Source organism: Melozone crissalis, unplaced genomic scaffold, assembly GCF_028551555.1.
Source record: "Melozone crissalis strain CALT ecotype California unplaced genomic scaffold, PUWL_Pcris_2 ptg000038l_1, whole genome shotgun sequence".
Lineage (NCBI taxonomy): Eukaryota > Metazoa > Chordata > Aves > Passeriformes > Passerellidae > Melozone > Melozone crissalis.
Window position 1 is genome coordinate 6,622,696 of NW_026535816.1, and position 15,787 is coordinate 6,638,482.

Consider the following 15,787-nt stretch of genomic DNA (forward strand, 5'->3'; position numbering starts at 1 on the left):
TTTCTCATCCCACAGGAAAGAACGGTGGAGAAATCATGGAAAGGGCACTGTCTTATGAGTCTGAGGTTTTATTGTTTTCCTCTTTGAATGTTCTTTCATTTTTCCTTCTTTCTTCCTGCCCTCAGAATGCAGAAAAGTATTTCTTCTGATTTAATTTCTCCAGATCAAGTAGAAATGTGTGTTACATTTTGCTATATGTGCTGTATATACCTCCAAAAAGTAATCACGATTTAAATATATTATTCATATTAATTATACATTATATAATATTAAATTAAAATGTAAAACTATATATTATATAATTAATTATATATCTAGTTAATATCTAATATTTTATAATATAACATATAATATAATATAAACGCAATATATAATATATAATATATAATATATAATATATAATATATAATATATAATATAATATTATGTTATATTATATTACATTATATTATATTATATATATAATATAATTAATTTTTATATATTATTATAGATTATATCTAGAATAATATATTATATTATATTATATTATATTATATTATATTATATTACATTATATTATATTATATTATATTATATTATATTATATATTAATATCTAATTAATATATTCTAGATATTAATATTCTAGATTAATTATATATTCTAGATTAATATCTAGATTATATAACTAGATATATATTCTAGATATATAATATACATTATATTCGATATATATTCTAGATATAATATATTATATTTGATATATTCTAGATTAATATCTAGATTATATAACTAGATATATAATATATTATATATATAGTTATATATTCATCTAGAATATATAACTAGATATATATTCTAGATATATAATGTATATTATATTATATATTATATATTCTAGATTAATATCTAGTTAATATCTATTAAATACCCTCACTGGGAGTTTTTCTGTGTGCTGTTTGAGCTGAGAAATGCCCTGTGCAAAGCCCCTCAGTGCTATCCCACCTTGCTGGCTTAGCAGTAAAAGGCAGGTCAGTTCAGAAAGCACAGCAGCTCCTCCACTGGACTCAGCAGAATGGAGTGAGAACAGTAAATAACCACCAAAATCCTTATTTCTTTTTTTAATGAAATGTTGACATGTTTGGACATTGAATGAAATTAATCTGCAAACACTCCCGATATTTACCAGCAGCAGAAACAACCTTTCCCACACGACTAAGAAAATACCATAAACAGGGAATGACTCACAGTCCCCTTCCTCTTGTTCATTGGCCTGACCTCAAGCAAGTGTGAAATGTTTTTAAAAAACAGCCCAGTGAAGACTAGGAGCATGCAACACACTCCTGGGCAAGTTAACACGTCAGAAAATAAGATTTAAAAGTCCCTTTACTATAAAGAGCCAGTCAGCATTCCCTACAGGAAAAACATGGACACCCCTCCATCTACTCTGAGCTACTTGCTTGTCTTATCTATGGAGAACATCAGGAAACACCTATGGAGCTTCATCAGAAGGGTTTCAGTGTGTATGAATTCAGATCATTCTCTGGCTGTATGGATAGAGTTATTTACTGTCAGCTAATTATTCACCATCAGCTCAGATCCAGGAATGCAGTGGCAGAGGGTAACTCATGGCTGGAGGGTCTGTGCCAAGCACATCCATGAAAACCTCAAATCCTGCCAAAGAAGCACCTTCCTGAGTGCCCCTGGCAGCCCATTTCCAGCCCTTGCTGCAGATCCCTGATGATTTGACTAAAATGAGGCAGAACTGGGGCTTTTCACTGCTCCTTCACAGGGCACCCGAGGTGTCTGCACGCATTTTGCTCTCTTGGGGTGATCAGAACATTGAAAGAGCAACATGATCCGTCTGAGACTACTGATCTTGCAAAATGCTGGACTGGGAACTGTGGAGAGCGACCACAGGAGATGGAGGGTGCCTTTTCCTGTGTCCTCATCCTTCTCCTGTGTCCTCATCCTTTTCCTCTGTCCTCATCCTTTTCCTGCGTCCTTATCCTTTTCCTATGTCCTCATCCTTTTCCTATGTCCTTATACCTTTCCTATGTCCACATCCTTTTCCTGTGTCCTCATCCTTTTCCTATGTCCTCATCCTTTTCCCGTGTCCTCATCCTTTTCTTGTGTCCTCATCCTTTTCTTGTGTCCTCATCCTTTTCCTATGTCTTCATCCTTTTTCCATGTCCACATCCTTTTCCTATGTCCTCATCCTTTTCCTATGTCCTCATCCTTTTCCTATGTCCTCACCCTTTTCCATGTCCTCATCCTTTTCCTATGTCCTTATCCTTTTCCTATGTCCTTATCCTTCGCCTATCTGTTCATCCTTTTCCTGCGTCCTCATCCTTTTCCTGTGTCCTCATCCTTCTCCTGTGTCCTTTTCCCTTTCCACAGAGCTGGATCTAGGGAAGGACTGGTGCCCCATGTGCTCACAGCCCTTGGGCAGTGAGGAGAGCAGCCCCTGCACTCCCAGATGCACCAATTCTGGTGCTTTTTGGGCAGTTTCAGGAGCTGCCATCCATCGGGAGCTGTGGCCTGTGGGAGGTGGCTCTGGCAATTCAGCAGCTGGCACAGAGCACTCTGTGAGTTGTTCAATCACAGCTCCAGCTGGGAGAAGCAGCCCTGGCGCTGGAGGTGTCCTTATTGTTTGTGAAATCATTGTTAATTAAGGTGAGATCTCGCTGTGCTGGTGCTCAGCCAGCACAGGGGGAAATGGACCTTTCCCTGACAAGTTTATCACTCAAGCAGCCTCCACGAGCAAGCAGAAAGGGTGATTCAAAATGTAAAAGGTTTGGTTTATTGTTTCTGAAAACTTTATTTCCACGGGCCCCCCACTGCAGTGCCTCTGATTAGCTGATCAATCTCATGAGCAGCACAAGCATGAGCAATGTGCCTTTCCCTCTGCTTTACCCAAACCATGGTGACACTGGCTGAGAGATGTTCCAGCAACACCAGATCAGCTTTCAACAGCTGCCATTCCAACCTGTGCCCTTCCTCTTCTTCTTCTCCCAGGGAAAATGGCTCTGGGTCACTGGTTGGAGTCAGCCCAAACCCTCAGATTCCCTCCCTCCATTTCTGGTGCTTTACTTTTTTTCTTTCTTGACAGATTATGTTCAGTTTGACCTCATTTTTGCCCTGGCCATTCTGTAATCCTGATTCATGGTGGGCAATGTAACCTTGTTTTCAACCTGAACTCAAGCAGTGGTCCTGGGGGTGACACGCTGTGGAAATTAATTGTTAACTCTGCATGTCACTGGGCAGTATGGCATGCACCCAGCTAAAGGAGCATGAAACACCTGTAAAACCAGAAATAAAACTTCTCATCTGATGTTTGAAACCTAATCGCTCTGTAGTCCATGGTGAAAGTGTCCCAGGGCACTGAGCCCCTCACACAGAGATAACTAATGCCTCTGAGCCCAACAGCCAGAAACTGAATGCTCATCCTGCCAGGATCTCTCTTCGAGGAGATTCTTGCCCTTTGTGTTCAATTTTTTGTTGAAGTCCAAGGAAATATGGTTGATCTCAGAGATCAGGAGAAATTTGAGTTGTCTCCTGAAGCAGCAGCAGCACCAGACCCAAACAGGTTTTCCCCTCCATGCTCCTGGTCCCCTGCTTTGTCTTCACACACTGCAATGCTGCACACAAACCCAAAAGAAGACTGGAGCATTTACCCACGAGTGTGTGCACCTGTACAGACAGAATTCACCCAGAGAGGCAAACACTGCCCAGGGGAGGAAGCTGGAGTAGAAATGGTGCATGACAAGTGCTGCTCCCAGTGTTTGCTGCATCCTCCATCACCACTTGGACCCCACGGCAGTGGATCAGCTCTATCAATCACACACATTCCTGTAGTCATGACCAAAATTAGTAAAACCACTTTTGCTTAAAAGAAATCCAGGCCTGGGCTGCTCTTTATAAACATTCTTAGGCACAAATTACGTTCTTGACTGAAAATTTGGCTCTACCACATTTTGCTCCCGACTTCAATGGGAGGCAGCACTGCGTGTGCTCTGGAAGGCAGAGCTTTCAAGGTTAATTGACATCCAATTAATGCAGCTCAGCATCCATATCTAGTGATCAACGCAGCACAGGAATAGTAAAGTTTTATTTGCAATTTCAGCTGCAAGGCTCAAAGCTATCAAATACAACAAATTATGTTTAGTATCTCAGTGTAACTACCCAATAATCAGAAATTCCCAGGCAAAGCCTGTCAGTGACAGCATTTTCCACTGTGTGGGCTGTGTACACTGTGATGATGCACTTTGGTTTGGTGCTGTTGTTGCTTCTCACCCCTTTTTCTCTTTTCCAAGCTGTTTGGCTATGAGATACCTACAAATACAGAGCTTTTTATTAACTCTATTGGATTTCTTCACTTACAAATGAGATCATGGCTGTGCCATAAATACACAGAGACTACAAAGGAAGAAACAGAATACTATTAACACTTTTCATCCTGCTCCTGAATCTCATCCTGGAGCGTGGAGAGGTGTCTTGTTGCATTGTCAGAAACACCTCAGCTCTGAGAGCCTGGCTGCCTCCAAGGGAAGGAGCACATCTCATAACTCAGGTGTGGTGCGAGAGATCCTGAGAAATCCAGACTGATTTGACAAGCACAGGTAAAAAATCAGCCATTGCTCTGATCATTGTGTCACAGAGGTAAATCAGACTGTGGCATTTACACGCCCAGCACAAGTAATGCAGACAGAGGCACTGTTCCACCAACCTACAACCTGCAGATGACAAACCTTATTATGTTATGGCTGTAAAACTGACACCAATGGCACACAATTACTGAACATTCCTGTTAACAGCTTCCAAATGTGGACTCACACACCTAGCCCTTTCTTAAACCATTGGAATAATCTAGCCCTATATCAATTTTAGCCTCTTTTAGCATAGCCTCGGGATTATATTTGGCATCTCGATCTGGCACACACAATAACTGCCAGCAACAGTAACCATTTCTGCATTGAGGTCACCGAGAAGTCTGGAGAGCCCAGGACACTGCCCGGCTCAAAAAGTCCAGGGAAACGGGGAAAAAAAATAACCCAGAAATTGTCGGAGCTTTCTTTCAGCTGCATTTGAGATTTTCGCTCGGATCTCAGCACAGCTTGCCCTCTGCTAACCCCTCCTTATCTTCCCCTCCTCCCCACACACACACACACACAGAGAACCACCAGAATCGATTTAACAAAAGCCTCTGCCCGTGCAAGGAACGAGGATCCCGTCCCATCGGGAATGCGCCAGGCAGCGCTGGCTGTCTCGGGGAAAGGCACAAACCCCGAGCAGCATCCCCGGCGCACAGAGCGCCTCGCTAGGAACGGGATGCGGCAGACAAAGAGCAGGCGGTACCGGGCACCGGCCACGCTTCGCCTTCTCCCGCATCCCGCCGGCACGGGCTGGGCTGGCTCCCGGTGCGGGCGATGCTGCTCGGAGCATCTCCCGCGCATCTCCCGCGCCGCCGCTGCCGCTGCTGCTGCTTACCGGGCTGGGCGCGGGCGCTCGGCGGTCCGGCCGCGCTCAGGGCCAGGAGCAGCAGCACGGCCGGGCCCGCTCCTCCTCCTCCTCCTCCTCCTCCTCCTCCTCCTCCTCCTGCTGCTGCTGCTGCTGCTGCTCGTCCCGCGGGCCGGGCGCTGCGCGGGGGCGCTGGGCCGGGCGCTGCCGCCCGCCGCATCCCCGCGCCTGGCACGGCCGCGCTCAGCGGGCAGCGCTGCCCATGGCCGGCCGGGCTCTGGAGCGGCGGCTCCGCAGGCGGGCGGCGGCCGAGGGGGCGGAGCGGGGGCCCCGCATGCCGCCCGGGGGCTCTGCCCGCCCAGCGCCGCCCGGCCCGGCTGCTGGGGCTCCGAGCTGCACCCGCCCAGCCAGACAGACACCCACAAAGGGCTCCAGCGCCGGCCCCGCTCCCCGCCCTCCGAGCGTGGGGAGGCGGGAGAGGGGGCGGCGCTGCCGGGGCCGCCCGCAGGGAACCCTCGGCAGCCGCCGGGAGCGGGGAGCGGCTCCCGGGGATGGGGCACTGCGTCCTGGGTATGGGGCACTGGGTACCGGGATGGGGCACTGGGTCCCGGGGATGGGCCACAGGGTCCTGGCCCGTGCCCGGGTCACAGCGGTTCTCGGGATGTGTCACTCGGTCCCGGGGATGTGTCACTCGGTCCCGGGATGGGGCACTGGGTCCCGGGGATGGGCCACAGGGTCCTGGCCCGTGCCCGGGTCACAGCGGTTCTCGGGATGTGTCACTCGGTCCCGGGGATGTGTCACTGGGTCGTGGGGATGTGTCACTCGGTCCCGAGATGGGGCACTGGGTCCTGGCCCGTGCCCGGCCGATACCGGCTCCCGGGGATGGGTCACTCGGTCCTGGGGATGTGTCTCTGGGTCCCGGGGATGTGTCACTCCGTCCCGGCCCGTGCTCGTCCCTCGGGGATGTGTCACTGGGTCCTGACCCGTGCCCGGCTGACAGTGGCTCTCGGGGATGTGTCACCCGGTCCCGGGGATGTGTCACTCGTTATCCCGGCCCGTGCCCGGCCGACAGCGGCTCTCAGGGATCTGCCACCTCCCCGTGTGCCCCGCACCACCTTTGGGCGCAAGCGGGGCTGCTGCGACACGGCCAGGCTGGAAGTGACTCTGTGCTCGCTGATGTCCCGAGCTGGGAGTGGCCGGGCCGGGCCATCTCCAAAGATGTCCCTCGTTATCGCAGGCACAGCAGCCACCACCTCCTCCCGGCAAAGCAGCCCGAGCATCCCTGGCAGCATTTCTGCGAGTGCAGAGGCAGCTCTGGGGATAAAGGAGCTCGAGGGTAGCGCAGGAGGCCAAAGCGGCAGCAGCGTGCTCAGCCAGCCGCTGTGCACAAACACAGGAGACGTTTTCTCTGGTCGCTCCATCGCTCCCTGCCTGGCCGGGATGGGGTTCAGACACCCGGGCTCGCAGGGAATCTCCAGGACAGAGAGGATCCCCACTGTTTCGCTTTGGGGCACAACACGAAGCGCACGGGATGTGCTCTGGACAGCAGAGGGCTCAGCCCGGCTGCTGCCTCGGGCACGGTCACACCTTGGGGCACTCCATTTGGCGTTTTCTCCAAGTCCTGTTTGCAGCAGGAGCAGCGGGAATTCCTTATCCTGGCGTCGTCTCTTTGCTGAACTGCGTCCATGAGCTCTTTCACGGTCCCAGGCCGTGCCTGCGGGGGACGGTGGGAGGAGGAGCAGCGCAAGGGCGGCTTTGGGGCACAGCTCCAGGGGCCCCAGAGCCGGTCCTGACAGGCTGCAGCATCGCTTACACGCAGGAAAGCCGCCCCAGCCTCCCAGAAACTCTGCTCTGCTGGAAGTTGTCGTGCTGAGAAATTCTTAGAAGTCAGGTTTGAGGGCGAGCAAACCTCAGCATGGGCCGGCCACAGCTTGACACCCGGGTACCCAGGCGCTGGCAGCATCCACACACAGCCCTGAGAACCCATCATTACACATTTATCTGACTGGTGTCACCAAAGCAATTATGTTGTCCCATTTCCACCGCTTTGCTTTCCCCCCCCCCAAATCACTAATTCATTCCGTGCAAAATTAGCTTCCCCTTGATGAGTGCCAGCGATTATCCGGAGCAAAGATGGCAGTTTGTGATTATTATTATTATAGTGAAATGGAGCTTGCTCATCACTCTGCTCAATCCAGGGCCAGCACGTTTAGTGCGGGGCCCTCTGCTGGCACAAACCTCATTTCATCGTTTTCCTATTTTTCTAGGTTTTGACAGAACTCGACTTTGTAATAGAGCCATCAATAAGTTAATTTTCACAGTACTTTTTTCAGTCTAGCTCTCAAGCATTATAGTTTTCTCTTAATTTTCCATTACAGGGTGTGTGTGCATGTATTATGTAGAAAATACAAGTAGCAGATTGAGTTGTTATTTCAAAGGATTTTAAAAATGTGTATTTTCCAGAATGAGGAATGGATCTTATACAGCTAGTGAAAAATCGAAACTGGGGTTTCACTTCCTAAATTTAACTTTTCTAATCCTCCTTGGGTTGTTTTTTGGTTTTTTTTTCCAGATGCAAAATTGCCTTGCTTGCACTAGACCTACTGCAAGCATCCCAGATCTTGCTTCTTCTTATGAGGGATCCCATAAAATGAGGATTTCATTCATGGATGAGAAGTGACCGTGGCCAGGCAGTGACACTTGAAAATGAAAATGAAAAAATGAAAACTCAAGCACAGAATGGAGTCCAGCCTCCAGGCACCTCTGCCAACAGGCTGTAGATTCTCCCAACCTGCCATTTCAGAGTCTGAAAAGAATCCATCCAAATGCGTACTTCATCCCCTCAGCATAAAGCTTTATTATTCTAACAAAACATACTCAGTGCTGTTCCCCACGACAAGGGCAGGTAGAATTATCTGAACCTGCTTAGAGCACAAACCCACCCCTCCCGAGAGAGAAAATGCAACTTCCTTCCTACAGGTGGGAGGCAGGAAGACCTAATTAACATTAATCACCCTCCAACCTTCCCCATGACTTAATGAGCCTTCCTGCACAGCAGGGCAGGAGAGGCAGGAGGGGCTGCAGCCTTTTCCTGGCGCTCCCAGAGCTCTGCCCTGCTCACACAGCACCTGATGAACCTTTCCCTCTCCAGTGGGGAGCAGCACTGCCCACAGCCCTCCCAAAACTTCCACTTGTGCTGCCTCAGCCCCCTGCAGGAGCTTGGCAGGGTGCATGAGCTGCAGGGCTGAGTGTGACTCCACCTGCCCAGCTGAAAAGCCAGGCTCATTCACTGAACCCCTCAGTCCTGCATGTGACAGCCCCGTTGACTCTGGAAGGTTTTCCTTGAATGAATTTGCCATCTTCGCTGCAGTACAAACATGTACTTTGCATTTAGTGACAGGGAAAATACCCAGTTTCAAAGCAGTGTTTGTCCTGAAGACAGTTAAAGAGGAAGGTGACCTACACATAACTCCCTGTGCACAGGATGGGAAAGAACACGGGGGATAGTTGGACATCATTACTAACAGAAAGCAAGAACAGAAAGGACTTCACAGACAGAGAATTCACTTTGAAAGGCTCAGGCTGCCTTTCCTTCTTTGTTAGATGTTGCCAGAAGGGAGAGCGCAAAACGCACCGAGCCAGAGGCCCTGTCTGCTATGGGAAAAGTGGGATCTAGACACCAACATGCATTTAAAAGTCAACAGTACACGAGGCTAGCTGTAAAGAAGGGAAAGGAAGCAGGTTTTGAAGCCACAGGTGTCTGCAGAATTTGGACAGAGCTGTTTACACATCACCTGAGGCACAGAGCTGCAGGAAAAGCTTTGCAGACACTGTGACCAACTGCACTGAAGCACAGTGACAGATCCACATCAGCACGATCTGATCCTCATCAGATCTCATCTGATCGTTACATTTAGCACTTCAAAGCTTTCTGTCAACTCTGAACTATTCTGACATCAAAAATACACTGCACTGTCATTTCAGCCTTTCACATTTCGTTTCTGACTGACCCTAAAACACACCGCTGTGACGCTGTTCACAGGGGCTCTTAGATGAAGTAAGAGATGAAGATCTGACTCCATGTTTCAGAAAGTTTAATTTGTTATTTTATGAGGAATATTACGTTAAGACTATACTAAAAGAATAGAAGAAAAGGTTTCATCAGAAGGCTAGCTAAGAATAGAAAAGAATGATAACAAAGCTGTCTCGGATAGAGAGTCTGAGCCAGCTGCGCTGTGATTGACCATTAATTAGAAACATCCAAAATGAGCCAATCACAGATGCACCTGTTGCATCCCACAGCAGCAGATAATCAATGTTTACATTTTGTAAATTTACATTTTGTCCCTGAGGCCTCTCAGCTTCTCAGGAGGAAAAATCCTAAGGAAAGGATTTTTCATAAAAAGTTATCTGCAAGACAGTGCCAGGCACAGAAACCCCCACCCAACCACGGGGTTTAGGAAGCACTGCACCCCCAGGGCAGAGTGAGCACATTTGGCTGACAACAGCAGGGCCAAATGTGCCTTCCATGGATGTCTGGTCCGTAGCAGGTGGCCATCTGGAGGCACTGGCCGTGCAGGGCCATCTGTGGCAGCAGCAGCAGCTGCCACCAGCTCGGCACAAAGCTCAGCAGCAGCGAGGTGTCTGCTGCTATCTGGGCCACATCACCTTCCTCCGAGCCTGTGAAAGTGGGACATCCAGAACAAAGAGCCTTCGAGGTGTGGCTGCACTGAATATGGCTTCTCAAGACCCTCTGAAGCAAGCTAATAAAATTTAAAATTTCAAAAAGAAGCTCAGTTGAATGATCACGTCAGAATTTTAGAGCCCTCTCGATGAATTTTCATCATCTTTGCCTTCGTGTAACACAGCAACAAAATAAAAGCCACCACAAGTCATCTGCTGCAATATATATTTTAATTCAAAGTGAATCTTGACAGTAATACACCATAAATTCTTATTTTGACACTCACCAAAATAGTCACCTGGAAAACCCGCTTTTTGTGACAAAGTACAGAAGGCTTGGTCACATTTAAATCACTGAGAACTAGAAAGAAATACTATCGCAAACTGTAAGAGACATTACATCCATAAAAAATTTTCCCAGTCCTCATATTGTAATATTGCACAGTGCAATTGCTACATGGCCAACTAGTGTAGCAGAGAAATCCAAAGCAAAAAAAAAAGCCACAAGTCTACAAATTGTTAAACAGTAACAGTTCAACCTCATTAATCAAGTCTCTATCACTGGGTGTTTCTAGAACAAGTCTTCCTACAGCTTGCAGTGTGATTTAACTTTTACTTAACACAAACCACGTTAATTAGCAGTAAAAACAGAAAATTTAAAAATTAAAACAAAACAAAAAAAAGAGGAGTTAATACAGTAGCATATTTGACCAATAAAACACCCTGAAGTTAAAAACTGAACACAAGAAATTCATCATATAAAACCTTGCAAATTAAAGTAATATGCAGATATGCAATTCCATAGTCATGCAGTGTTTTATTTAAAAAAGGCATTAAAATGGTATTGTGTAAAAACGCTTCTCAGAGGATGACTTTTTTCACAGAAAAGGCCCTCACCCTGAAAGCTTTTTTTTTTTCTGCAGATGGGCCCCAGACACTTGCAGTGACAAGAGTCTGTTCTCTCAGAGTACATTGTGGGAGCAGGGGGGAAAGTCACCTGGGGTGTTGAATTTAAGCGGCGACAGGATCCCAAATATTTCATTCTTTGAAATGCAGACATTTCTAAGATTACAACACAAAGAAAGAGCAGCAGATCTAATTTGGGCGAGCATTTCCAGCAACCCTTCCCTGCACAGGGCAGGACACTGTGGGGGTGATACACAGAGAACCGTGTCAATTCAACACGCACGTCAGCTCCAAACCTCAAGCACAGTAAAAAGAAAGGACAGAAAATACATCAGACCCATGATGATCCCCGTGGCCCCAGGAAAAAAAAAAAAAAGGCAAAAAAAAAAAAAAAAAGCAGGGTTTTTTTTGTTGTTTGTCTGGTTTTTGTTACCAGGATACAAAAATCAATGTGCTCTGCTTGCATTGGTGGTTCTTGGTGTGTCCATTGCCTGCAATGGAGTGAGCACCAAAAAAAGGGAGTGAACAGAAAAACAGCACGAGTTTGAAGTGGTAAAGGTGGACATCCAATTTGACTCCCCATGTTTAGGCTTTACACATGTGTTGGTAAGATTTCAAATTCATCATGATACTCCTAAGTTGCTAATGTATACTTTATATACACACACACTTGTACAAAATGCATAGAGTTGATTACTAAAAACATTGAAAGTTTTGGGAAAAATTACGTTTCTTAATTTTCAGTGTGATTAAAAATGTACTGCTGGTATTTTCTCTTTTTTTTTTTTTGTTCTAATACTGTTGTATTTTAGTTATTACTTAAAAAATAAATCAAATGTAGGCACATTTATTTCATTCAGACATTCATTAAATAAAACACTGCTTGTGTTAGTGGAGTAAAGAAAAAGATTACCAGTTATTAGCTTATTGACAGAGTTAAACTCAAATGCTTTGCACTCTTATTCCAGTCAACATTGCAAGGATTGTATTCCAGATTTTGTTTTAAAAAAAGTTAAGTCAAGCCTGCAAGATGCAGCTTCTTAAGTGTCTACACAATGCCAATATGAAAACATAAAAAAATTAAGTTACATTAATACATCCACTTATATGCAGTGATGAGCTCAAAGTTAATGGAGATAAAATACTGATGCAAATAACACACCCCAAAAAAACATATGCAATCATCTTCCATCATTTACAGTATAGTAGTTACGACACTTCAAACATGAAAACAAAACAAAAATTAAAAAAAAAAATAAAATAAACCAAACCCAAACCCCAGCTTCTATTTCATGTAATTAGACTTGTACAGAAATTAGAAGGCTAAGAAAGAACTAGTTAATCACCTAATTTCACAGCTATCTGAAGTGGCAATCATTATATAGCAGCTTATCTATGATACATTCAAGATAAATGATACAATTTATTACTTGCCCATAAGCTAAAACACAGCCTCAGCTTAATACCTTCCATAAATCCCATCTCTACACTACAGTATACTTGAGGTCTATGAAAAAGTAGCTACCTTTTATAGGAAATGGATGATTAAGTCTTTGGTGCTGCAAAAGCAACTTCATTTGAACAAAACAAAAAACGAAAAGACACACTTCCTAAGGAGAGGAAAAAAAAACAAAATAATAATAATAATAATGCAAAAAGCATGTAATTTACGTCCCTGACGGAATGTATTAAATAAGCAAACACCCACAACAGGCTAAAACAAATACTATTCATGTAAAAAGACTAAAATCTCTCCCATGCATAAATGAAAGATTGCACACAAAGAACTCACATCTTTTTCAAGCTTCAACAGTAAATATTCTGCTACTAGTTATTAAAAATACTGCATGGTTTGCTCAAGCTAAGATGAAACCACATCATGGATCAACGAGCACTTGGCTTCTCCTTTCATTAGCTAGTCAGTCATGCCTACCTCACCTCTAAACATTTTATTATGTCCAATTAGACAAACACTTTTAAAATAAACTACTTAGGTCGTATTGCAGTTCCATTTACCAGTATGAAATACTGTCTTGCATGTTTCTACTCAATAGCTACTGAATCAACTTTCCTTAAGCACTACTAAAGTCCTGTCTTGAAGCTAGATCATTCTGGGGGGGAAAAAAAAGACAGCAAAATTCAGCTAGAGCAAAACATGCTGCCTTCTCAATCAGGAAAATACACCCAATACTAAAATAATACCACACAAAACCCAAAATGAGCATTACGCTATCAAAAAATCAGCAGATCTGAATTTTTAAGTGCTGCAGTCCTCAACATTTATATATAAGTAATAACATTAACAACCTCAAATATTTAAGGCACTATGTGTGGGAACAGTTTACAATGCAGCTGAGATTATTAGGACAACAACATTTAAGAGCAATGTTTAGGCCTTTTCTTTGCCCATGCAAAAGACACATGCAATGTGAAGAACAACAGCTCAACTTTTAGATAAGTGACTCAACATTTAAACACCAAGATACGCAACACAAACGAGTTTACTTCCACACCTGTACTGCTGACACATGTGCATCTGTTGCTCTAGTTCTGTACACTGAATGGCTTCCCAAATGTAGACGTGTCTTGCACTAGTTAGAAGGCAATTTTATAAAAAATAGCAGGAGCAAAACCAGATTTCTGCTCCCATAAGTCACCTGTCTAAAGTTACTATATAAGAAGATAACATGACCAAAGACAAGTTATACCAAATGTGCAAAACACATTAAAAGTGAGTTTGTTTTTTGTTTTTCGTTTTTTTTTTTTTTTTTAAAGCTCAGAGTTGTTTAAATTGCACCCAAGTCTACATGATTCAAAAAAATAATTTTCCTGTTGTGCCATGGCTAAATACGTAACAAACACCACGTTTCTTCTCCAGCCAGAGCTCCTGAGCAGGGGCGAGCTCTCACATGAAGGGGTACTGGCCGAGCTTGCTGGGGCTCAGCGGGAAGGCGGCGTAGGCGGCGGGCGAGGCGGTCACGTAGGAGTGGGGCGGGAAGAGGGCTTTGTACTGAGTCTGCTGCAGGCCGGGCGAGGGCAGCAGGCGGGGGTCGATGCCCACGGGCACCTGGTGCACGATGCCGTTGCCAGGGCGGCGCAGCCCGTAGGGCGGGTGGTGCTGCAGCAGCGCGCGCGACGCGCAGGGCGAGGCCAGCAGGTGCGCCACGGGCGCCGGGGAGGCGTAGGGCAGCAAGGTGGGCTGCCCACCCAGGTGGGAGCTGCCTGGCAGGTGGCTGGGGCTGCCCTGGGGCAGGGAGAAGGCGTGGCTGGCCACGGTGCCCACCAGGAAAGGCTGCTGCTGCTGCTGCTGGGGCTGCTGCGGGCGGCGCGGGGCGAAGTTGCCGTTGTTCCACTCCTGCGGCCCCGAGGAGAAGTGCTGGACCTGGCCACACACACACACACAAACACACACAGAGAGAGAGAGAAACAGGCAGGGCTTAGAGATCCACGGAGCACAGAGAGGGGAAAAATGGAGGAGAATGCACTAAAACTAGTCAACTTAAAATCGGGAGGAATATAGAGACGGGGATTATTAATGCTTCGACAGAACAAAAAAAAAAGAGACATTAGCTATTTAGGCAGCAGCACAGACAATAAGAGATGGAAAACGGAACACAAGTTATTTTTAATGCTCTTGCAAAGGGCAAAAAAAAAAAAAAGGATAAAATGCCATGCTGGGCTGTTTTAACAGAAATACCATGTATCACATGAGCAAGGTGCTTATTCCACTCTACTCAGCACTGGCTTGGCATCAATTGGAAGTGCTGCATTCAGTTTGGGCACCATAATGAGGCACAAAGAGGACAAATAGGAGAGAAATTTTAGAGGAGAGCAGGAAAAATAATAAACGGATTGAAAAATATCTGAGACAACTAGGCAAACAGAAGTCTAGGTCTATGATCACAGGAAGATGTGGCAATCATTAACAGTTATAAAGAGAAAAGACTAAAAATCAATTACTCCCATTAAATGATGCAGATTTCAAACTACACAGGGCATCTACCAAAGAAGGAAGGATCAGCATAAATTTTTGTAATGAAAATAACGTTCTACACTTTCTGCCAAGAGGCTGAGGAGCTGCAGACACTGAAGAGATTAAAAATTAATACCATGCTGATCATATTAAGGTTTGCTTAGAATTAATTAAACCAATCCTTTTGCATAATCATGCAGAAGGGGAGACTGTGTCACCCACCCAAATGTTTCTTTCAATCTAAACTATTCAACTCATTATTGCTAAATCCTCTTATCTACATATAGCATGCTTTCATTTAGCATTTAACTGACAATATTCACAGTTTCTCTGTAAGACTTACACAAACAGGTACTGCTCTAACATTAATGCACCTCCAGCTATCTAATCAAAAGCTCAATGCAGCCACAGCTCCAAGATAACTAATTAAAAGGGGCTTAAGCTTGATGTCACATGTCAGCTTCAGTCCTCAGCCACAGCAGAAACATTTGCTGCGTTGTTGGGCAATGATAAAAGTAACTTTTAAATAAGGTTTAGGTATCTCCTAACATTGGATGGAACTACAATCACAGTCTCATCTCCCCTCCAGCTTCATTACCTGGCAGCAAAGGTAAGAAATAGTTGGGTTTGCTGAGCTATATCTCACCTCTGGACACTCAAACTAAAAGATTTTCATGCACACTACTGACAGAACAACACTGCCATACAGCTGCAGATTTTAACTGCACACTATAAGTATTTTAGCATTTGGATGTAGGAATAACAAATGCTAACATATTTTTCT

The 15,787-nt window shown here is 45.2% G+C and overlaps 2 protein-coding genes across 5 annotated transcripts in view; both read right to left on the reverse strand.

Annotated features, from left to right (window-relative positions):
* Positions 1-6,862, reverse strand: part of KIAA1549L (KIAA1549 like) — a 136,678-nt gene extending 129,816 nt beyond the window's left edge. The window contains exons 1-2 of the mRNA XM_054283653.1: positions 6,463-6,862; positions 5,472-6,179 (exon numbers count right to left, since the gene is read on the reverse strand). Coding sequence (XP_054139628.1) covers positions 5,472-6,179; positions 6,463-6,862 — 1,108 coding nt within the window. The remainder of the gene's footprint in view (positions 1-5,471; positions 6,180-6,462) is intronic.
* Positions 6,863-12,668: 5,806 nt separating this feature from the next.
* Positions 12,669-15,787, reverse strand: part of HIPK3 (homeodomain interacting protein kinase 3) — a 67,157-nt gene continuing 64,038 nt past the window's right edge. For 3 of the 4 annotated variants that reach the window (XM_054283686.1, XM_054283684.1, XM_054283685.1), the window contains exon 16: positions 12,669-14,412. In XM_054283686.1, the coding sequence (XP_054139661.1) occupies positions 13,936-14,412 (477 nt within the window). In that variant the 3' untranslated portion in view covers positions 12,669-13,935. Of the gene's footprint in view, positions 14,413-14,547; positions 14,795-15,787 lie in introns of those variants that run through there. The other variant, XM_054283687.1, reaches the window with a different exon arrangement.